The sequence below is a fragment of the Erinaceus europaeus genome, chromosome 11 (genome assembly GCF_950295315.1).
Source record: "Erinaceus europaeus chromosome 11, mEriEur2.1, whole genome shotgun sequence".
Taxonomy (NCBI): Eukaryota; Metazoa; Chordata; class Mammalia; order Eulipotyphla; family Erinaceidae; genus Erinaceus; species Erinaceus europaeus.
In genome coordinates, this window is record NC_080172.1 from 41487435 (window position 1) to 41512328 (window position 24894).

Sequence of the window (24894 nt, forward strand, 5' to 3'; positions counted from 1 at the left end):
CCCCTCCCCTCTCAATTTCTCTCTGTGATATCTAACAACAAAAAGGAAAAAAGATGGCTGCCAGGAACAGTGGATTTGTGGTGTAGGCACTGAACCCCAGTGATAATACTGCAGGAAAAAAAAAAAGCAGAGACTGGCAAAAGCAAGGCAAGGTGAGGTGATATCACCCCTGGAAAATATCACTGTCTCTTGGTTCTGTCTAGAAGTCTTCCTGATAGCTTCTCTTAGCACATGTTCCTGCTCCAGCTATGTGACATGATTGTCCCCATAGAACACAACAGCAATGCCCACAACCACCAGGTTGGGCAGACTTGTGTGAGTGGGGGCAGTGCTTTCTGTAGCCTTATTAGTAATATAGGATTCCCAGGACCTATTTATTTTCTATATTATTCTTTTTTTTCAGAGCCAAGACTGCATGCACACAATTTCTTCTTTCTAGACTGCTTTTCCATTCAGAGAAGCAGATAGAGTCACCACTAGAGTTTCCTATGGTGTCACAGCACCTCACGTGGTTGTCAGGGCTGAATGCAAGGCACGTGCCCTACACAGTGAGTTGTCTCTCTGACCTCTTGTATTTTATTTATTTATTTATTTATTTATAAAATGGAAACACTGTGGGGCCCTAGTCGGGGAGTCCTGAGATTCCCAAACAGACATGAAGGGCCTAGACCTCAAATAAATCCCTCTCCCAATGTTACCAGTCATCTCTATCAGGAACAACATAATAGACCTCTTTGTGGGCCCCAATAGGACCTTGCCCTCAACTTGTATAAACAACGGTAGAGAATGTTCCATCCTCCAAAGGGAGACTGGATAACATACTCTATGCTCCACCTGAGGAAGATGGGTCCTGAAATTGGGGCAGCTTGGAACATTCCTACTCATGACCACAGAATGTGAGCTCAGATCTACAGGGATGCAGAGGTCACATAGGTTCCTAAGCTGAATATGGGCCCCAGATCAGAGCAAATCGATGGGGTTTACAGTCAACAATATTTATACACCTTTCCCATATTTGGTAGCTACTCTCTTCCCTGATGCAGCTTTCTGGTCCTTTTTTCAGCCATGATATCTTCACCACAGACAATAACTTGGATTCACCTACACATCAGGTTTCAGGCTGGGGTGGGGGGAAGAAACTAATATAGTCACGGGCCCTTTGGAATATAACTAAAATAGGCCTACTAGCTATCTACAAAACAGAGACCCGCCCCCCACCCCAACTCTTCATCTGCACTATTCCAGTCTTTAGGTTCAGATTAGTCAACACTTTGTTTGGCTTTGTATGTGGACTCTCTTTTCAGCCACCAGGTTCCAGATGCTACCATGATGCCAACCTGACTTCCCTCGACGAAATCCCACCAATGTGTCCTGGAGCCCCGATTCCCCAGAGTGCCACCCCACTAGGGAGAGAGACAGGCTGGGAGTATGGATTGACCTGTCAACGCCCATGTTCAGTGGGGAAGCAATTACAGTAGCCAAGCCTTCCACCTTCTGCAACCCATAATGACCTTGGGTTCATACTCTCCGAGGGATAAAGAATAGGGAAGTTATCAGTGGAGGGGATGGGATACGGAGTTCTGGTGGTAGGAACTGTGTGGAGTTGTACCCTTCTTATCCTATGGTTTTGTCAGTGTTTCCTTTTTATAAAAAAAATAAATAAATAAAAATGGGGAGTCAGGCAGTAGCACAGCGGGTTACACGCAGGTGGCACAAAGCCCAAGGACTGGCATAAGGATCCCGGTTGAGCCCCCGGCTCCCCACCTGCAGGGGAGTCGCTTCACAGGCAGTGAAGCAGGTCTGCAGGTGTCTATCTTTCTCTCCCCCTCTGTCTTCTCTTCCTCTCTCTATTTCTCTCTGTCCTGTCCAACAACAACTACAACAATAAAACAAGGGCAACAAAAGGGAATAAATAAAATTTAAAAAATATTTAAAAAAGAAACACTGACAAGACCATAGGATAAGAGGGGGACCTCTTGTGTTTTTGAGTATCATCCTTGGAACCTTTGCCCTGGCCATTGTCCTGACAATGGAAGGATAGGTTCACCCAGAGCAGCCAGTTCTTTTTTTCTTTTTCTTTTTTTTTTGAGAGAGATGCAGAAAGAGACACACACAGAGAGAGAAACACCAGAGCACTGCTCAGCTCTGGCTTATGGTGGTGCGGGGGATTGAACCTGGGACTTAGGAGCCTCAGGCATAAGAGTCTGTTTGCATAACCATTATGCTGTTTCCCCTGCCCAGAGCAGCCAGTTCTTACAAGTCCCCTGGTAGTCCTTATTCCAGCTAAGGACACAGCAGACACCAGAAAACTCTGTTTCTGTGACCCTTGTCCACTGACCTCCTAAGCCTCTGCCTCACCCCAATCCACCTTTCAAGGGGTTCCCAGCAGAATCTGAAAAAGGCTACTTTTCCTATTATTCCCTCTACAAACCCTGCCTGTAGGATTCCCCTCAAGTAGCTGCCTCTACAGCACCACATGGGGTCAAGTTCCTTGAGAACTTAGCCACATATTCATGGTCTATGGAATTCAAAATAGCAAGTGGGGGCAAGACAGAACATGGCTCAGTGGGCAGAGAGCATGTTTACCATGTGTGAAGCCCTGGGTTCAATTCCCGGGTCCACACCAAAGGGAGCTCCATGGATAGTATGTCAGTGCTTTGGTGTGGGGAGACTGGATTGGCTGTGCATGCATTAGATCCTTAGTTTATTCCTTGGTATCATACAGAAAAAAACAAAAAACAAAACAAAACAAAACAAAAAATGGGGGGGAGGGAGAGGATGTCTTCTGAATTTGAAGACAGAGCAAAGAATCAATTAGAAACTGATATTTCATGCATTAGACCTATTGGTGTTCTAAGGAGAAAAGGTGAAAGGGGCCCTTTTCTTCTGGAGCCCTGGCTGTGGACTGATAATTGGGTCCAAAGTACTGGCTGTTCTAGCAGAGGCTGGGACTGAGCTGTCAGAGACAAAGCATTTCAAAGGACGCTTGCAGGCTAGACAAGTTTAGATGCTCACAGCAAGAGACAGCTCAATGCAGGAGGGAAGGAGGGCCAGGCTGATGGAGGCCATACACTCTCATCTACCCCTCCCCATGACACCCCCAGCCCTGCTGCTAGGAGAAGAGGATTTGTGGGTTCCCAAACACAAGCCATACAAAGAGTCAGTATTCTGGCATTTTTCCCACCACAAGGCAAAAAGCCTGCTAGATAGACATTCAGATCCAAGGGACAGAGCAGTGCCCTGCCAGAAGCTTCAGGAATATTCTGGTCCCTGACTCACTCTTATGGGCTGGAGCCAGGGAGGAGGGCAATAGTGGGGGCATTGATGTAGCTCCCCAGACCTTTCCAGGAACACATGTTTTAATAAGCTGTTTTTACTCAGCATATCTGAATTCCCTAAATCAGAGAGCAATTAAAAATCACTCCTAGTACTTCCACTTGGGCTAAACACATCGCAAGAAGCAGACATAAAGAGAGAGCTGTGGTTGGAAATGGAGTGATGAGGTAGTGACCAGGCCAACTCCAAACATGCCCACAGGGGCTCCATGCAGGGGTCACAGGAGGCCTTAGAGGTTCTTTGGGTCATGAGATTCTCTGAGACTTGTGACCCCCCCCCAACTGCAGGGCTTGGGGCCCCTCAGATCCCATTTCACAATCATCATTCATGGGGACCCTCTTTCCTTCATTCTTGGGGTGCCTCTTGTGTTCCTCTTGACTTGGTTGGCTATGTAGAAGCCTTGCTTTGGCCAGGAGTAGTGGCAGTGGCCTCCCCTGCTGCTGCTTAGGTTTGAGGAATAAGGCTCAGAGAGGCACCCTGGCCCCTGCTGCCAGGTGCTTGAGGAGAAGTTGGTCCTGTGTAACGGAGCTGACTGTGCTCAAAGCCTGGCCCTGTACTAGGCCATCATGGACACTACAGGAAAAAGGACTCCAGGGACTTGTTAATCTAGGCTGGGATGGATATAATAGACCAAAACTCAGTGATGATTGAGAAGAGGTCAGCCACCAACAAGGTACAGCCCCCTGCCCTGCCTTTACTCCATATGAGGGCAACAAGAAATCATGATCCTGCTGGCCAGTGGGTACTGTTGGCTCTTGAGTAGTCTCCCAGGTGGCATCCAGGAAGGCAGGGGAGGCTGTTGAGCTGGCTGCAGGTTGGACCAGCCGGATGCACTGCCTATTCAGCAGATAATGTGAACCAAAACTGGTAGGCCAAGTGATGAGAGCAGGGTCTAGCAGTGACATTACCAGGGTGAGGCCTGTGTGTACCCTCTCAGAAAAAAAACCCAGGTTGATGCTCTTGAAGCTATATGCACAAGGGTCTGTGATAGGGCTGCTGCAACAGGTAAGAGCCTGAAGACAAAATAATCAAGCTGGAGAGTCAAACCTTTGAGCTTAAAAGTGCCTCCTTCCGGGGGCCATGTGGGTGCAGTGGGTTAAGCATACATGGCACGAAGCCAAGGACTGGTGTAAGGAGCCCTGGGCTCCCCACCTGCAGGGGGTTCACTTCATAAGTGGTGAAGCAGATTTGCAGATGTCTTTCTCTCCTCCTCTCTCCATTTCTCTCTGTCCTAGCCAACAACAATGACATCAATAACAACAACAACAACAATAACAAGAGCCCCCAGGAGCAGTGGATTTGTGGTGCAGGCACTGAGCCCCAGCAATAACCCTGGAGGCCACAAAAATAAATAAATAAACAAACAAACAAACAAATGCCTCCTTCCCTGATGCCCTTCCTTGAGGTCCACAGACAGAAATGACTTGCTGGGTTAGCAGGGTAGCCCAGGAGCAGTTGGGTGGCTTCTGCAATCTCCTGTGACAATGACTGAACTCACTGAAGATTAATGGTCTTTGGAAGGAACAGGAACAGTGGACTGGCCCAGCCTGACCCTCAAGTGTATTCCCCACCCCCCACAAGGCACTTGTCCCAGAGAAACAGCCATCAGGTATCTTGATGGGTAGCTTCTGGTAGCAACAGTCCACTCTCAGCATGGGCCTTGTGACCTCAGCAGGTCATATCTGGTGTTGGTGTCAGAGTCTTTTGACTGAGAGGGAGTATACTCGACCTAAATCCCTAGACTGGACACTACAGCACAGGACAGTCATCCCAGAACTAGACTTGTCTTCAGGGGTACCTAGGATGCTCATATCTGTCCCTCCCAGGAGACAAAAGAGCTGAATATGATACTGGGGACCTTGGGTGGAAGAATCTGACTGCCAACAAAGCAACCAAGTACACATTTTTAGTGCCTTCTTGGTGGATCTCTGCCATTGAGTGAATCTCCTCTCCAAGGAAGAGAGACCAAGAGACCTGATTTCTTCATGGCCTCCTGCTTTGATCTAGAAAATATTTTTGTTATTTCAGTGGCTGTCAACAGGGACTCTGGTCTTTGCCTCTGTTCGCCATGTGTCAACTCTCCATGGTAAACTGGAGGTCTGTGAGCAATAGCCAAGACCCTCTGTGCCAGTGCAGTGTGTTCTGTGTTTTGGCCTTTCTGGGAGCAAAGCCATCCTGCTTTGATGACTTTTCCTGGTGTCCCACATGACATGGCTGTGCAGCTGGGCCATGGCTGATTAGAAGAAACTTCCATCTTCCAGAAGATCCATGGAAATAGATGGATTATAGTGCTCATCCAGAAGCAGCTCTGACATTCCACTTGAGATGGATCAGGCTCCCCATCTCCCTAAGGAAGAATCCTTTGTCAAAGGCAATAGGATGTCCCCTCACTCCCATGTCCTTAAATGGAGACAGGTGGCTCTGTCTTCACTAGAGCCCTCAGGATTACAGCACTTACATCTGAGCCATAGGAATGAAGGTACTTTGCTTCACATCTTTCAGAAGGCTGAAAGTGCTTTCTATGCCCAAGCCTGTATGCAAATCACTAATTGGAGGTGTCAAGTCCCCAGGGAGCCACTGAGAATTCCTCTGTGTCTCCCTACACAGTCATTGGGGCTCACTTGTCCCCCACCTGGCGGGAGGTGGGCAAGGAGACAGGGCGGCTGGCAAGACCCTAGCCTAGTGGCGGCTAGGGTCCAGATTGGCAGCGGGGTTCACACTTGTCTACCTCCTCTGATAGAGTGTAAGCAGCTGCTGAACTAGTGCACTGGCCTTCCCTGACATAAAACATTCATCAAGAAGTACCTCCAAATAGTGAGGCTCTGAGGCTCAGTCTTCATGTCAGCCAGGCCCTGGGGATGCAGCTAAAATAGGATGGAGGTTGAGGAAGTGCTAAAGATGTGGGGGGGGGGGGGGAGCATCGTGGCACATACTCCTGGCCTCAAGGTGCATATGTGTGCTCGGGGAGACAGAAAACAGTACTGGTGTCCTCAAGGCCAAGGGTGAAAGCTAGCTTGGAACGTGGACTGTTCAACCTCTTGGACTGAGGCTGGACCCCAGGACACCTCAGTGAGAAATCCAAGGCCATCTCTAGTTAATGAGGAATACTAGCTGGTTTGACAGGAAGCTCACCAACTTTGGACCCCGGAAACACAGGGGAGCAGTCACTATCTCCTGCTACATATTTCTGGGTAGATCTCAAAGAGCTTTGTGGACACATAGACTGGGCCCAGTCCTAGGAAGGCTCTCAGTCACAGGTGTCCCCTGGGGACTCCCTTGACCACAGGGTGCCCTCATCTGAGACTAGTAGCACTGACCTCCCTGGCTGGATGAGCTCTGGGATGGTAGGCACCTGAGTAGTGGGGCTTCCAACTGTGGATCTACCAGAATACCTTGTCAGTGTGCATTTACTTAAGCTGAAGTTGTTCAGAATGGAAGATGGCCCATTGGACTCTTAGTCTCATTCCCACTTGTGAAGTCCTACAGGGCCTGGCCCCTTGCCAGACTTGAGAAAAAAGTTCTGGGAGGAAAGGAGGTTGGTTCTTGGGCCCTGGCAGGTCTTGGTATGCCTCATCCCCTCTCTCTAAGTTTCTGGTTCTATTCCCAAAGAAGGTGCTAGAGAAATGGCTCCTTTTTCTCCCCAACTCTAGGCTCCTTTGATTTTTTAAATTTTTTATTATCTTTATTTATTATAAATAAATTATGGAGACAGCCTGAAACTGAGAAGGTAGTGGGAGATAGGGAGGGAGAGGGAGAGAGACACTTACAGACCTGCTTCACTACTCAAAATGCTTTCTCTCTACAGGTGGGGACGGGAGGATTGAACCTGGGTCCTTATGCACTGTAAGATGTGCACTCAATCAAGTGCCACCACCTGGCCTCTCTAGGTTCCTTTGAAAGCAGTTCTTGTGGGAGTCGGGTGGTAGTGCAGTGGGTTAAGCGCACATGGTGCAAAGCGCAAGGACTGGCGTAAGGATCCTGGCTCAAGACCCTGGCTCCCCACCTGCAGGGGAGTTACTTCACAAGCAGTGAAGGAGGTCTGCAGGTGTCTATCTTTCTCTCCCCCTCTCTGTCTTCCCCTCCACTCTCCATCTCTCTCTGTCCTATCCAACAATGATGACATCAGTAACAACAATAACTACAACAACAATAAAAAACAACAAGGGCAACAAAAGGGAAAATAAATATTAAAAAAAAAAATAAAAAAAAAGAAAGGAGCTCTTGCATGGAGTTTGTCCTTGGAACCTTTTTAAATTATTTTTTTTTAAATAATCTATTTATTCATGAGAAAGATAGGAAGAGAGGAAGAACCAGACATCACTCTGGTACATGTGCTGCCAGGAATCAAACTCAGGACCTCATGGTTGAGAATCCAATGCTTTATTCACTGTGCCACCTCCTGGACCACTTTTTTTAAAAAAATTTTTAAAAAATATTTATTTATTTATTTTCCTTTTTGTCTTATTGTTGTTGTAGTTATTGTTGTTATTTTAAAAATTATTTAAATATTTATTTATTTATTCCCTTTTGTTGCCCTTGTTTTATTGTTGTAGTTATTATTGTTGTTATTGATGTTGTTGTTGGATAGGACGGAGAGAAATGGAGAGAGGAGGGGAGGACAGAGAGGGGGAGAGAAAGACAGACACCTGCAGATCTGCTTCACCACCTGTGAAGCTACTCCCTTGCAAGTGGGGAGCCAGGGGCTTGAACTGGGATCCTTCTGCTGGTCCTTGTGCTTTGCGCCACTGTGCGCTTAACCCACTGAGCTACCGACCAACTCCCTATTGTTACTGATGTCATTGTTAGGACAGAGAAATGGAGAAAGGATGGGAAGACAGAGATGGGGAGAGAAAGACAGACACCTGCAGGCCTGCTTCACCATTGTGCCACCTGCGCTTAACCCGCTGCGCTACCGCTCAACTCCCACCTTGAAACTTTTTAATAATTAATTTCTTTTTGGTATGGTACTGGAGATGGGACTCAGGGCTGCTGGCATATACATCACCTCACCAGCCCAACTTTTCCCCCATTTTTAGGAGAGAGAGTGTGAAACTGCAGAGACACAGTGAGGACAAAGCACCATTCCACTATAGGAGGGTTCTTGCTGTTTCCATGTGGGATCAAGGACCAGCAGATGATGGTGGAGATGACAAGTGAAAGGGCAAATGGATAAACTGTGCCTAAGGTGCTGCAGGAAACCTGGGAAACGTCAAGCTGGCAAGGTCAATTTGGGAGCAAACCACAGGCACAGATGATGCCTGAGGCTTGTGGTCTGGAACTACTTGAGGAGGGGTAGGCACTGATTGGGACCCATCTGAGGGGCACCTGTACATGACAGAACCCTGAGTCAGGGGTGCTCCGGCCTAAGTGAGACCCTGTGAATCCAGCCAAAGCTGGGAGGCTCTTGAAGGTGTTCATTCTTGGTGGTCTTGGGCTCTGACCAGGGTTGTGTGCTATTTTTTGGTCATCACCGAGGGAGGCTTCGCTGTTCCAAGACAGACAAAAATGGAGAGAGTAAAAGAGATCATAGTAACAAAGCTTTGTCTACTAATGTGGTGGGGACCAGGCTGTACCTGGGCTATGTACATGGCAAAGCAGCGCTCTATCCAAATGAACTATTTTACCAGTCCCCCAGTTCAGAAATGAAGTTGCTCACTTATGTGTTCTTCACTATAACCACTAAGCACTCTAGTCAGATGTGTCTGTCCTCACCATTAACCACTTTCCCTATTGCTGCTCTGACTCTTCAGCCCCCTGGAATTCTGACCCTCAGTGCAGCATTTGCAAAGTTGTCAGATTCCAGCAAATGGGCTTCACCACATTGCACAGGCCCCTCAGGCCTTCCTGAGGATTCCTGCCCACTCCAGGACCCTAGCCCAAAGCCACAAGTCTGGCACATTCCTTTATTCCTCTGAGCATCTAGATGGCCAATTTGGATTGGGCTGTGTTTATAAAAGGATTTATGCATTTTTCAGAAAGGAAATGTCAGTATCAAGACTGTCCTAGGTCCTGTGACCCTGTCCTCTGCCCAGTGGCAAAGACAGACCAATGACCATGAACCCAAACTAGGGGATACAGGGGTACAGAGACAGGTGGACATGGAAGTAGGGTGTGACCCGGCACTCAGACAGAGGTCAATGACTACAACACTTGCCGGAGATGGTCAGGGAGGACTCCTCCCAGGAGGTGATATTGGGTCAGGTGATTAGGACTCAGCCCTGAAGGAGGCAGGATGCTTGTGCAGAGTGGTGGAGGTATAATCAGAAGGTCCCAAGGGGGGGTCCCATGGAGTGGGCTGGGGTGGCAGAGCCTCAAGGTGCAGGTGAAAACTTGGCGTTTCTTCTAAGTACACCAGAAAGTGACAAGATCTGGACATGTGACAAAGACTTGACTTTGGTATTATGAGAAATGGAGGTTATGCAAGTGAGAGAGGGAAGGACAGGGTAGATGTCAGTGGGAACCTAGAAGTCTCCTGGGATTGTAGCTTTAAACACTGGGGAATCAAAGGTGCCAAGAGCTGAAGAATGGGCTGGGGAGGCCAGGAAGAGGAAAATCACAAAATGTTCCATGGACCCAACATTTTCTTTACCAAATTAAGAAAATGTTATTGAAGCCACACCCCTAGTTATCTTGGTGTCTCCAACCCGGGATAACAGCAATCTCTGGAATCTCAATTCAGGGTGTGGAGGTCCAAGACTTGGCTGATAGAATGCTGGTGGCTGTGACGCTCCACAGAGTGTGCCTGGGCCAGAGCCCCCAACTCCACATGCTCACTGTCTCTGTCTGAATCACCTTGGTATGAGGCTGAGGCAGGAAAAGGCCAGGAGACCCAGACACCCAGCCTGGCAATGCAGGGTTGAGTCTTGGTCCATATCATGCAGAAGACAAAGGCAAAGGGAACCTCAAGAACTCACCCCTGCAGCTGGGCCCTACCCCTCTAACACTCACACACACCGCAATACATAAGCCCCATGAGAGGGAACACTAACCTTGTGAAGAAAGACCCTTGCATTTGCCCTGCACCTCAGCTGAGACCACCACCCAGGACAGGTTCACATGATTGTTTTTCTCCCAGGAGCAGAGTATTGAAGGCCATCAGTACCATGAGACAGGTGAAATGGAGGTGGTTACTCACCACGAGTTGGGGCACAGGCAGTGATTTGCCCTCCTGGCTCAGGGACACATAGGTGAAGAAGGCACTGGCAGCCCGGTAGCGCTTCTGTGAGTCGTCCACTACGGGGTCAGCGTCTACCAGAACTTCAATTTCCATGGACTTGTTGCTGGTGAAGGTCATGCGCCCAGAGATGGTGATGACACACCCTACAGAGCACAGACGGCAGGTCAGGGAGGGCGGGAAGGCACAGATACCGAAGGTACTCAGGATGTTAATGACACCTGGTTAGATGGCACGGATCACCCTACCAGCTACTGGGACATGAAAGCAACAACATATTAAAATGCCTCATTAGAAGTCCATGAAGGCTTATATTTCTGGTGAACAGACAAACACTTCACCATGTACATAAACTTTAAAGCTGAGGGCAAACTTGACAGTGTGCTGTGCATACCTTGGCCTTGCTGTGCTACTGAGCCATGCAGCTGCCCGCCATGTTGCTCTGAGTACCACTACAGAAACTTCTCTTGGCTCCCTGTTCCTTGGCTACCCCACATTCCCAGTTCTGGTCTGATAGCAACAGCAGATGCTTGGTTGGGCCAACCTGCCATGTTGACTATGACTTTATGACTCCTGAGCTAAAGCCTGCATCGTTTTAGCCCATACAACCCCATGTGCACCAATCCCCAACACTGCCTCATCTGTCCTAGGTTGAGGGGCTGTGTGTCTTTTCCTCCGATGCTTTTGTCCTGGACCAGAGCTCCCCTCTCAGCTGAGGACACATGCCTTCCTGTGATCTATGCTGGTCAGCTGCCCAGATACTTATCACCTCTCTGCACCACAATACCTTGTGGATTGTGATGAAGTTCAAAAATCCACCATCCCTGGACCAGGTGGTGACACATCTGGTTAAGTGCACACATCACAGTGTGCAAGGGCCCAGGTTCAAGCCCCCTGGTCTCCACCTGCAGGAGGAAAGCTTCATGAGTGGTGAAGCTGGGCTGCAGGTATCTCTCTGTCTCTTTCCCTCTCTCTATCTCCTCTTCCTATCTATTTCTCTCTGTCTCTGTCCAGTAATAAAAAAAAATTTAAAAAATAGTTTGTACATGCATAACATTCCCCAGATTCCCATTTAAAATTACAACTCCACTATGTCATTCATCATCTTTCATGGACCTGTATTCTCCCCACCCACCCACCCACCCCAGAGTCTTTTACTTTGGTGCAATACGCAAATTCCAGTTCAGGTTCTACTTGTGTTTTCTTTTCTAATCTTGTTTTTCAACTTCGGCCTGAGAGTGAGATCATCCCATAGTCATCCTTCTGTTTCTGACTTATTTCACTCAACATGATTTTTTCAAGGTCCATCCAAGATCGGCTGAAAACGGTGAAGTCACCATTTTTTACAGCTGAGTAGTATTCCATTGTGTATATAGACCACAACTTGCTCAGCCACTCATCTGTTGTTGGACACCTGGGTTGCTTCCAGGTTTTGGCTATTACAAATTGTGCTGCCAAGAACATATGTGTACACAGATCTTTTTGGATGGATGTGTTGGGTTCCTTAGGATATATCCCCAGGAGAGGAATTGCAGGATTATAGGGTAGGTCCATTTCTAGCCTTCTGAGAGTTCTCCAGACTGTTCTCCACAGAGGTTGGACCAATTGACATTCCCACCAGCAGTGCAGGAGGGTTCCTTTGACCCCACACCCTCTCCAGCGTTTGCTGCTGTTACCTTTTCTGATGTATGACATTCTCACAGGAGTGAAGTGGTATCTCATTGTTGTCTTGATTTGCATTTCTCTGACAATCAGAGACTTGGAGCATTTTTTCATGTGTTTCTTAGCCTTTTGGATCTCTTCTGTGGTGACTATTCTGTCCAAGTCCTCCCCCCATTTTTGGATGGTGTCTCTCTGTCTCTTTCCCTCTCTCCATCTCCTCTTCCTATCTATTTCTCTCTGTCTCTGTCCAGTAATAATAAAAAAAAAAACTTAAAAAAAAATAAGTCCACCATCCCCATAACACTGTACCTTGTTTCTCTTTCTTTCTTTCTTTCTTTCTTTCTTTCTTTCTTTCTTTCTTTCTTTCTTTCTTTTTTTGCCTCCAGGATTTATCTCTGGGGGGCTTGGTGTTGGCATTACAAATTCACAGATCCAGGAGGCCTTTTTTTTTTTCTTTCTATTTTATTGACTAGGACAGAGATTGAGAGGGGAGGGAAAGATAGAGAGGGGGAGAGAAAAACAGACCCACTTCATTGCTTGTAAAGTGACCGCCCTGCATGTGGGGAGCCAGGGGGCTTGAACTGGGATTTTGTGCGAGTACCTGCACTTTGTACTATGGGTGCTTAAACTAGGGCACCACCACCCGGCCTCCTGGTGCCTGTTCAACCTTTGAGCTCAGGAACATCAAGGATCCAACGGGGCAGCTGTTTGTTAATCCAGAGCCTCTTGCTGCCCCTCACTCTTGGTAATGCAATAATACACTTGGAGCCACAGCCTGACTTGGCCTACACTGCCATCTCTTAATCCCATGGAGTCTGGTTTTTCTCCTGGTGACTGTGGTTCTGAGCCTCATGCCTGGACAGGAGTGCTGGGTACGGTCATTATCAATGTCCTCAATCCCAGGAGGCAGCACTAGTTCTCAGGGCTTGCAAATGACATGTGGACAGACCGGTTTCCATGTCCTAGATATAGCCTCATGGAAATTCTACTAATAACTAACACATGATGCTAGGACCTGCTCCCTGGAAACCAGGGCTGCCTTGGGGGAGTCCTGGTGTCCTAGCTCCATGGAGACAGGCCCACAAGACATGTTAGAGACCTGGGAAGCAGACAAGTCAGAGAGGTTTGTGGTGACTGTTAGGGATGAGTGTCTGGGCAGGCCAAAAGCAGGAAAGGTTATTCTATGTTATAAAGTAAAAGGGCATTCCATGCCACATTCAACTTCATACTTACAGGGAGCATTTCAGATGAAGCCATTTCTGGGGGAAGGAAGGCCATGTGGTCAGAAACAAGGGGCGCCATGTGACTTCTGAGTAGCATGCAAAGCACCCAGGGGAGTCTACAAGGCTTGTTTCCAAGTAGTGAGTCAAGAAGTGGATTCCCTCTCAGCAGATGGTCCCCTAAAGGTCTTCACAGCACCTCTCCTCAGATCAGGGCAGCCCCAAAGTCAATGACCCTAACATTCATGATTACAGAGAAGGCTCAGGGAGCATAAGCTAGGAAGCAGGAACAAGCCTGTCCACAAGAAGAAAGAGGCAACAACTCCAAGACCAAGAGGTGCAGACGCAATGCTACCTCTGGGGCTTTTAATTGTATGCTGGGGAAGAACTGGAAAATTGGCCTTGTAGTCTCTCCCACAGAAGTGTCTGTCAACTGCTTTCCAGATTCATGACTGCTCATGTTTCAAGTCTTGGTTAGAAACTCAATGAAAGAGCAAACTGACTAAAAGAAATTTCAAGCACTATGTAGGTTTATCATGAGTAAGAGCCACAGCAACAATAGTCTCTGGGTATTCCACTCATGGTCCAGAATACAAGGAAGGCCCCTCCAAGCCAGAGAAATTTCAGTCACAGCTAAACTCAGCTCTGGGCACTAAGGGTCCAAATGAGAGGGAGAAAGAACCCCAGGCTGAGTCCAATCAGTGTTTCAGTTCAATTCAGCTGTCTCAGCAACGACCAGGGCAAGTATCAGGGTCAGGGGACTGTATGCTGAAGACCACTTCTGGGGCCAGGCAGTGGCACACCTGGTTAAGTGTATATGTTACCATGCTTAAAGACCTGAGGGGTTAGTCCCCAACCCCTACCTGCAGGGGAAAAAGTTTGCAAGTTTTGGAAGCAGTGCTGCAGGTCTCTTTGTCTCTCCCTATCTCCCTCTCAATCTCTGTCTTATCAAATTAAATAAAAGTTTTAAAAAAACCTTTAAGAACTAAAAACAAAAGCCACTCTTGGTGGGGTATTGAAGCTGCCATTAGCCCTGGCTGGTATGACTGGCAGATCTCCACCAAGGTACACATCAAATCTACCCACAGGGGAGTTGGGCGGTAGCGCAGCGGCTTAAGCACACGTGGTGCAAAGCACAAGGACCGTTGTAAGGACCCTGGTTCAAGCCCCCGGCTCCCCACCTGCAGGGGAGTCACTTCACAGGTGGTGAAGCAGTTCTGTAGGTGTCTGTCTTTCTCTCCCCCTCCCTGTCTTCCCCTCCTCTCTCCATTTCTCTGTCCTATCCAACAATGATGACATCAATAACAACAATAACTACAATAACAATAAAAAACAAGGGCAACAAAAGGGAAAATAAATTTTAAAAAAATCTACCCACAGAAAAGTGGGTGTGGACAGCTCAAGGGGGAAACAGGCCAAAAGAACAGGGCATAGCATATTCACCTAGGACAATTGTGGGGCTACTCCCTGAAGATCCCTGTGAAGTGTCCCCATGAAAGACAGGATCTCCCAGGCCTGGATTAACTCCAGATACAGTGAAGGAACCATTGGTTCTGTGGGTTTTGGGTCTGAGGTGCTTGGGTTTGAATTCTGACTTAGTCACTGAGAAGAAGAAAAACCATTTCACTGGACCTCAGTTTCCAATTCTGCAGTGGGCACAGAAGCTGGTAAGGTCAATGCCCTGTGCTAATTACACCCCATGGACATAAGACGGGAACGATGACGTCTGTAATAATAGCCTCCAGGAAACCTCTGAGCCGAGGAAGAGAATGTGCCTATAGACAGCTCTGTTGGGTCTTGAAGAGGTGAAAAGAATTATAACCAGCAATGAAGTAAGAGCAAGTGACATTTAAAATAGCTTAGTCAGATGTCCCCTCTTACTCTGTAGGAAGTGCATTTACACTGGGCAAAAAGCTGCTGGCAATGGATTGGCGAGGAGGGGTGAGGTTCACTTATCAGTATATGCAAATCATGAGGCAACGAAGCTATGCAGGTCCTCATCCTTCCTGAAGGACACAGGGATTCTGACAACTCTGATGCTGAAATGATATAGCACAGCTTGGGTATTTCAGATGTTGGCATCCCTAGTATCTGAGCATGGCTTAAGAAGGGGATACAATTGTCCCCCAATACCCAAGGTTCCCTTTAATCTGAATTCCTCAGCAGACATTAAGGCTGAAATAAAGCAGAAGGCTTGGCTGCTGCTGTCCCCTTGTCATTAATAGTCTATTCTCAGAGGTTTAGGAAGCTGAGTCAGGTTGTTCCTCATGCTGCCCTGATGCCTGCCGGGCTAGCATACCTGACAGATGCCACCAGATTAGGGAATCTCTTTTGCTCTTCTGGGTCCTCTGCTGTGTCCTGGCCACAGGTTTCATAGGAAGTCACAATGGGGGAAGAGCAGAGCTCAGAAACAAGCAGGAACAGATATTTCTACCTCTCCTTATAAGCTCTTCCTTTTTTTTAAACCCCTTTTTCCCAGAGAGAAAAGGAGAGGACACACACACACACACACACACACACACACACACACACACACACACCCTCCCCACTGCTTATGAAACTGTCCCCATGTGGTGGCCAAAGACTTGACCCTGGGTCCCTATATAATACAATTTCCTAGTAAGAGAGCTGTTTATATCCATTGGGAAAATGTTAAGTAGAAACAGGTTTACAAACACTCAAAACATAATTTGGATATTCCCACTTCTATCTGTCTCCAACATGCAAGCTTATCAAAATTACTTACCACCTTCTCTTTCAAGTAGATTAATCCAAAATTTTTCTGCCTGTATCAGGGGGAATGATCTCACAGACTACAGCATGTGAGACAATGTCCCCCAAAGAAACATGTGGCCCCACCCCTGGAATCTTCAAAAAGCATCACCTCGTACAGCAAAGAGATAAACAGGTTGACTGGGTTACGGAAATTAGCCTGGATCACCCAGGTGGCCCAATCCAGGCACAAGGTTCTTTATAATTGTACAAGGAGAGATGTCATTTGTTGTGACAAAATGGAGGTGATAGGGGGTCCCTTGCCTCAGTGACTGCATGAGGGATATATCTTATAAAGCACCTCAGCAATATGTTTAGCTCTTGAAAGTAAGTAAAATTAGATTAAAATTAGAAAATGAGTAAAATTAGATTAAGAGGATCAAGTGTCTGAGCTGTAAGTGAGAGCTCAACTCTATGTTTAACTGCTGACTCTCCCAGGGGTACATACTAGGAGGGCAGGCAGTACTTACCTCCTCCCTGGGGGGTAGGGGTTTATTTGTGGGGAGAGAAAGGGGGATGTATTCAGCAATGTGCCAAGGATTTGGAACAGAGAAGATAATAAAAATTTGCTCAAAGGTTGAAAAGTTAATTTCAAACTTAAAAAACAGCTCAGTGTGTATGCTCTAAGAGATATGACAACCTTTCCTTTCCTTTCCCTCCAGGGTTACTGCCAGGACTTGGTGCCTATACATAGAGCCCACCAATCCTAGTGGATAGGACAGACAGAAATTGAGAGGGGAATAGGTGATAGGGAAAGAGGGATGCTTGCACCACTGCTTCACTACTCATGCAGTTTCACCCCTGCAGGTAGGGATTGGGGGCTCAAACCCAGACCCTTACTCATGATAAGTGTGCACGCAAATAGGTACACCATTGCTCGGCACCCCCCTCCCCTTGCCTTTTTAAACCAGAGCACTGCTAAACTCTAGTTTGTGGTGGTGTCTGGGACTGATCCTTGGAGCCTCAAGCATGAAAGTATTTTTGCATAACCATTATGCTATCTTCCCTGTGATAGTGAACTTTCTTTTAAAAAGCATAGGAAGTAGCCCAGGGGAATGGCACAATGGCTAGAGCATTGGTTCCAAATTCAATCCCAGGCAATACATGTTTTTTTTTTTTTTTTTTTTGCTTCTAGGATTATCGCTAGGGCTCAGTGCAGGCACTATGAATCCACTGCTCCTGGAGGCTATTCTTTCCCTTTTGTTGCCCTTGTTTATTGTTATTATTATTGTTATCTTTGCTGTTGGATAGGACAGAGAGAAATGGAGAGAGGAGGGAGAGACAGAGGGGGGGAGAGAAAGATAGATACCTGCAGATCTGTTTCATCACTTGTGAAGTGATCTCCCTGCAGGTGGGGAGATGCGGGGGGGCGGGGGGGGGGATCCTTACGCCCATCCCTGTGCTTCACTCCATGTGCGCTTAACCCGCTGTGCTACCGCCTGACTCTCCAGGCAGTACATGTTCCATAGTGATGCTCTGGTTTGTTCTCTCTTTCTCTCTTAATAGTCTGGGTATGGCACTTTATAAGAAAACTTCAGGAGTAGGTTTTATTATTTTTTAAATTTTTGTATTATCTTTATTTATGTATTGGATAGAGACGGCTAGAAACTGAGAGGGAAGGGAGTGATAGAGAGGGAGAGAGACAGAGAGACACCTGCAGCTCTGCTTCACCACCTATGAAACTCTCCCCTGCAGGTGAGGACTGGGAGCTCGAACCCAAGTCCTTGTGCACTGTAACATATGTGCTCAAATAGGTGCACTACTACCCAGCCCACCAGGAGTAGGTTTTCTTTCTTTTTTTAAAAAATATTTCTTTTATGTTGTCGTCATTGTGGATAGGACAGAGAGAAATGGAGAGAGGAGGGGAAGACAGAGAGGGGGAGAGAAAGACAGACACCTGCAGAGCTGCTTCACTGCCTGTGAAGCGACTCCCCTGCAGGTGGGGAGCCAGGGACTGGAACTGGGATCCTTATGCCGGTCCTTGCTCTTTGCGCCACTTGTGCTTAACCTGCTGCGCTACAGCCCAACTCCCAGGAGTAGGTTTTCTTACTCAAGACTCCCCAAGCCACTACATCAATGGGGACCGTTTTTCCTTTAACTTAATTATTTCCTTGGCATTTCAACATCTCAACAAAACACAAAGTCAGAAATGCAGCCGGTGACCTTTAAAAAGCAAGCCCACATTTTTAAGGCTTGTCAGCTGTGAATGCTGCTGCACTCTGGCTACTAGTATGCTGTCAGGGCCTCCAGACCCCAGACAGCATAAGGCACCCTGACACCTCTGTAAGGCCAGCTCTGCAAGGTACGTGGGCTCATCTGCCAGTGGGGGGAGGGGTCCCCTACATGACTCAATTTCATGGTAGGATTTGATAAGGCAGCAGTCAGGAAGCCACACCCATAGGGCACGCTGCTGGGACTGGTGGGCTTTCCCTATTGCGTCAGATCAGCCATGAAGGAGGAGGCTGCTCACAAGTGGGGGTGGGGAAGGTTGAAGAACCCCCTGGACCCTGTCCGACACTAGATGTTGTCAAGGTGGTGTGGGCACAGCCCTCAGGCTGGGCATTGACTGTGGATGACTACTGTGTGGTCACAGTCCAGGATGTCTGCCAGCCTTCATCAGTCCACACATGTCCATGACCTCTTGCCAGTTGACCACTGTGGTAAAAATATCACCACTTTACTTATTTAAAATTATCTTTACTTATCAAAGAGAGACAGCCAGAAATCAAGAGGGAAAGCAGTGACAGAGACAGAGAGACAGGTGGGGGGTAGATAGCATAATGGTTACAAAAAGAGACTCTCATGCTTCCAAAGTCCCAGGTTCAATCCCCTGCACCACCACAAACAGAGTTGAGCAATGCACTCTGGAGAGAGAGAGAGAGAGAGAGAGAGAGAGAGAGAGTCCTGCTGCAGCTTTCCCTCTGCAGTTGGGTACTGGGGACTCAAAGCTGGGTCCTTGAACATTGTAACATGTGTATTCAAACAGATGCACCACCACCCAGTCTCTTACTTATTTTTAGAGAAAGAGAGAGACACCAATTAGAGCACCAAAGTCTCCTTCAGTGTAGTGGGGGAGAGGGGCTTATACTTGGATTGTACACATGGCAAAACACTATATTATCCAAATAAGCTATTTCACCACCTCAATTTTTTTTCAAAAGTCCCCCTATGTTGTTAAAATTCGGTGGCTCTAGCTGGCTGGGCTAGCTTCACGGGCGGGTAACAGAGACGACCAGAGACATACGGCTGGGCAGGGAAGCTGTATTTCTTTATTCAGGAACAACGATTTATAAACTAAGACAAACTAATCACCAAACAGAACTCTGCTGCCTCTTTCCCCCGTGGTGGCACCAAGCACTCTCTAACTCTGCCACTCTCCAACTCTCAAACTCTGGAACTCTGGAACCCTCTCGGGGTTCCTAGGGGTGGGGCCAAGCAGGCCCGCGAAATTAGCAGGACTGATCCAATTTTCTTGGCGGGGGAGAGCTAGAACAACCCAATGTAAAGCATACAACACCCCTACTAATTAAATCTTTGAGGAGAGACATCACAGTACTGCCCCATTGCTTGTAAGCTTCCCCTTTGCATGATGCTCCCATGTGATGGCCAGGTGACTGAAATGAGATCACCGTGCATGATAAAGTGTGACTCTCCCAGATGGGCTATCTCCTAATCTTCAGGAACAAGTCAACTCTGTGCCCCCACAGAAAGATACATAATTCAAGGTCTGTGCCACTTGGCCATCCTGTCATCACTAATTAGTGACTTCCAGGCCCATATCTCTGCTTCTTGCCATTCAGATAAAAGTTCTTCAGTGTTATCATGCCAGGAAGCACAGAATCTCAGTTTTACTCTGTGTGGTTGTTCTCTGCAATCAGGTCCTGGTCATTCTGGTCACCACCACCTCCACTCTCATCCAGCTGTGTGACTGGAGCTCCTCCTTCTATACCCCTGAGCTACTCATTCTCTGCTTGATGACTTTATCAATGACTCTCACAAGCTGAGACACATAGTATGTTTTGTAAGAATAAAGCTATGAAGGAGCTGGGTGGTGGCACATCTGATTAAGTGCACATAATACCCTGCTCAAGGACCCAGGTTCAAGGCCCCCAGTGCTTATTTTTGGGGGAGAGAGGGGAGAGATGAGGAGTGGGGGTAGGGTGGGGGGGGGAAGAGGAAGCTTCCTGATCAGTGAAGCAGTGCTGTAGGTGTCTCTCCCCACCTCATTTCCCCCTTCCTTCTCAAGTTCTTGCTGTCCTATCAGATATAACAAAAATTAAAATAGGTGATAAAAATATGATGGGTAGTGGCACACATGTTACAATGTTACAGTGCACAAGGACCCATGATCAAATCCTTGTCCCCACTTACAGGGGGAAAGCTTCACAAGCAGTGAAGCGGGACTGCAGGTGTGTCTCTTTCCATCTTTTTGTTTTCCCCCTGCAAGCAGGGATTGGGGGTGGTGGTCTAACTTGGGTCCTGTGCACTGTAACATGCGCTAAACCAGTTGCACCACACCTAGCACTGACAGTCTCTTTGATACCTACTACAGCCCCTCATTTTCTATCTCTATCTTGATGTCGGTCTCTGTTCAATAAACAGATTAATTTAAAAAGTTTTTTTTTTTTTTTTTTTTACACCAGAGCACTTGTCAGCTTTGGCTTATGGTGGTGCACGGGATTGAACCTGGGACTTCAGAGCCTAAGGCATGAGAGTCTTTTTCCATAGCCATTATATCATCTGCCCCAGACCCAAATAAGTTAATTAAAAAATAAAAAGAAATAAAAATTTAAAAATAAATCTAATTAAAAATGAATAAAATCGGGAGTCGGGAGGTAGTGCAGTAGGGTAAGCGCAGGTGGCGCAAAGTGCAAGGACCAGCGTAAGGATCCTGGTTCGAGCCCCCCCAACCCCCACCTGCAGGGGAGTTGCTTCACAAGGTCTGCAGGTGTCTGTCTTTCTCTCCCCCTCTCTGTCTTCCCCATCTCTCTCAATTTCTCTGTCCTATCCAACAATGACAACATCAACAATAATTACAACTATAAAACAACAAGGGCAACAAAAGGGAATAAATAAATACATAAATATTAAAAAAATGAATAAAATCATAGGAGGAAAAATATTTATCCTGAGTTAAACTGTGGCCCCCACAAAATATGTGTCCATTCAAAACCTCAGGATGTGACCTAATCTGGAACAAGGTCTTTGCAGATGCCACTGGATCAAGGATTGTGATGTTAGATCCTCCTGGACTGTTCACGTGGGTCCTAAGTCCCGGCATATGTGTACTTAAAAGGGATGGGTGAGAAGGGAAGATGGATGTACAAAGTTGGGAGGATAAGGTCATAAGTCATGGGACATATGCTGTCCCCAGCGGAGGCAGGGAAGGGTCCTCTTCAGAGACTTAGGAAGACATGCAGCCCTCGTTATGCCTACATTTTGTACTTGGCCTTTTCCAGAACTCAGGGAAGATATAGAGGTCTGCTTTTAGAAGTCTCTAGCCTGCATTTAGCAGCTCATGACATGCAGACACAATTCTCACAGCATGAATGCTGTCACTACCTACATGTTCTATCCATTAAAAATGGAAAAAATGTCCCCCAGGAGCAATGGATTCATAGTGCCTGTACCAAGCCCCATCGAAAACCCTGGAGGCAAAAAACAACAAACAAAAAAAGAAATGAAAATTTACCAAAAGCGGCAAAGGGAGAGCTGAGGAAAAGCCTGTATTTTAAAATCTCCATGTCGGGGAGTCGGGCTGTAGCGCAGCGGGTTAAGCGCAGGTGGGGGGAGTTGGGCTGTAGCGCAGCGGGTTAAGCGCAGGTGGCGCAAAGCACAAGGACCAACATAAGGATCCTGGTTCGAACCCCCGGCTCCCCACCTGCAGGGGAGTCGCTTCACAGGCGGTGAAGCAGGTCTGCAGGTGTCTATCTTTCTCTCCTCCTCTCTGTCTTCCCCTCCTCTCTCCATTTCTCTCTGTCCTATCCAACAACGATAACAACAATAATAACTACAACAATAAAACAACAAGGGCAACAAAAGGGAATAAATAATAAATATAAAAAAAATAAAAGAATTAAAAAAAAAATCTCCATGTCAATTATTTTTCATCAGTACCTCTCCTCAATCTTCTATGAGGCTCAGCCATTGTTTGATTGGGCAACCTGTGGTTCAAGTTCAACCAGACTGAGACAGACAAACTCAAACTTTGGAGCTTTCTAGCTCCAAAGTTTGAGTTTTAACAAGAGCACACTCAAGTTTCTTAAGAGACAGAAGCACTAAGCAATGCAATATACGCAGATATCTTCGCCCACCCTGTCCAACGCTTGACATCTCCTCACCCAATCTGGTCCCCTATGCCTACACTGAACTTCTCTGTTCCAGTCTCTTGGAAATAGAGTTAGCAGTCAGCTGAGATAAAAAACAAACACCTCATCACAGACCCCTGCAAGTGTCAACCCGGCTTTGACCTAGCACGTTATGATTGGGCCCTCCTCAATCGCTATCGAACAGGCCATGGCCGGTGCGCAGCTATGTTCCATCGCTGGGGAGCCAGAGACGACCCGAATTGCCCCTACGGCTACAGACAGACTATGACCCACATAGTCAATGACTGCCACCTCTCCAGATTCAAAGGAGGTCTCGAAACTTTACATCAGGCTCAACCTGACGCTGTTGACTGGCTACGGAAGAAGGGCAAATGCTAGAAGAAGAAGCAATAGAATCACCTCACTTCCCCACTATTTTATTTTTAATTGCCAACAGGGTTATTGCTGGAGCTCAGTGCCTGCATGATGAATCATAGTGGCCATTTATTCCTTTTTACTTTTTTTTATTTTATAAGACAGAGAGAAACTGAAATTCCTGTAGCACTGATTCACCTCTTGTGAAGCCCTCCCCACCTCCTACCCCCTTACAGGTGGGGAACAGGGACTTGAACCTGGATCCTTGCCTATGGTAATACATGTGCCATGGCCTGGCCCTCCCATCACCCCATCTTTAAGACATAGTTCAACTCCCAGCATTGCATGTGCCAGAGTGATCTTCTAGTTTTCTTTATCTCATAAATGAATAAAGCTTTTTTGTTTATTTAATTAATTTATTAATTTTAATATTTATTTATTTGTTGGGTAGAGACAGTCAGAAATTGAGAGGGAAGGGAATGATAGAGAGGGAGAGAGACAAAGAGATACCTGTAGCCCCGCTTCACCACTTGTGAAGCTTTCCCCCTGCAGGTGAGGACTAGGGGCTTGAATCTGGATCTTAGTGCATTGTAACATGTGCACTCTACCAGGTGCGCCACCACCTGGCCCCATTTTTTGTTTATTTTTTAAACAATTTTTTCCCCCACCAGGGTTATCACTGGGATTTAATGCCTGCACTATAAATCCACTGCTCCTGGTGGCCATTTCCCACCCCCCATTTTATTAGATAGGACAGAGAGAAATTGAGAGGGGAGGGGAAAGTAGAGGAGAGAAAGACACCTGCAGACTTGCTTCACAGCTTGTAAAGTGACCCCCCTCCAGGTAGGGAGCCTTGTGTGGGTCCTCGTGCTTTGTATTATGTGCACTTAACCTGGTGAGCCACCACCCAGTCCCGTTTGTTTTTTAAAAAGACAACAAAATATGGAAGATGTTGAAGAAGTTTTCTTACCCTAAGCTTCCTGATACCTGTTATTAGAGATCTTACTGTTATCTTTGCCTCTATGTTTGTAGAACATATGTTGTTTGTCTGTCAGGTACATCCCTTTGTTTAATAATACCATGAGACCTGTTTTTCAGGCTATGTCCCTTACTACAAAAATCCTGCTCTAGGGCAAAGTTTGGATATGTCAGAGATTCTTTTGGCCCACAGGCTAGTGGTTCATTGACACATGCAATGGCCAATAACCCTGATGTCTGGCTGCTGCTCTGAGGATAGGGAGATTGTACATAGGATAACTGGAATATACTCAATATCTTTTTTTTTTTTTTTTTTTTTTTTGCCTCCAGAGTTATTGCTGGGGCTTGGTGCCAGCACCATGAATCTACTGCTCCTAGAGGCTATTTTTCCCATTTTTGTTGCTCTTGTAGTTGTTATTGTTGCCAGAGCTATTGTTGTTGGATAGGACAGAGAGAAATTGAGAGAGGAAGGGATGACAGAGAAGGGGAGAGAAAGACAGATATCTGCAGACCTGCTTCATCACCTGTGAAGTGGCCCCATGCAGGTAGGGAGCTGGGGGCTCAAACCGGGGTCCTTATGCTGGCTCCTGCACTTTGTGCCACGTGTGCTCAACCCACTGCATTAACACCCAGCTCCCTATACTCAATATCTTATGGCATCACAAGAATATATCTGATATAATAATATTTAGACAATGGCAGCTTTAACCTTACTCTAATGTTTTGCCCCTTAGAAATGTATTCTTATCTTTATCTATGTGATGTATAACTACCTGCTACTTAGGTCTTGACATAAACTCCTGATATGTTTCACTTAAAAAAAAAAACTTTAATCTTCCTCATTCCTTTTTGATATAATGCATAATTTTACCAATATATATTCTTGGAAACTTGGGGCTGGGGCACACACTTGACACTGCCCCAGCTCGGAATGTCTTGTATGTGTTCCATCTGACCCTTTCTAATCAACTGTATGGTGACTGTCTATAATTGTTCTCTCTGCACCCTGAAACACATCTAATCTCAGAGCCCTGCCAACTGTTTAAGGTATTCTACCTCTGAAGTCACC

At 46.8% G+C, this 24894-nt stretch overlaps 1 protein-coding gene across 6 annotated transcripts in view; it reads right to left on the minus strand.

The window, feature by feature from the left end:
- ACOT7 (acyl-CoA thioesterase 7) overlaps positions 1–24894 on the minus strand; it is a 149265-nt gene that overhangs the window by 6187 nt on the left and 118184 nt on the right. For all 6 annotated transcript variants that reach the window (XM_007532755.3, XM_016192398.2, XM_060201366.1 and 3 more), the window contains exon 8: positions 10472–10656. In XM_007532755.3, coding sequence (XP_007532817.1) covers positions 10472–10656 — 185 coding nt within the window. The remainder of the gene's footprint in view (positions 1–10471; positions 10657–24894) is intronic.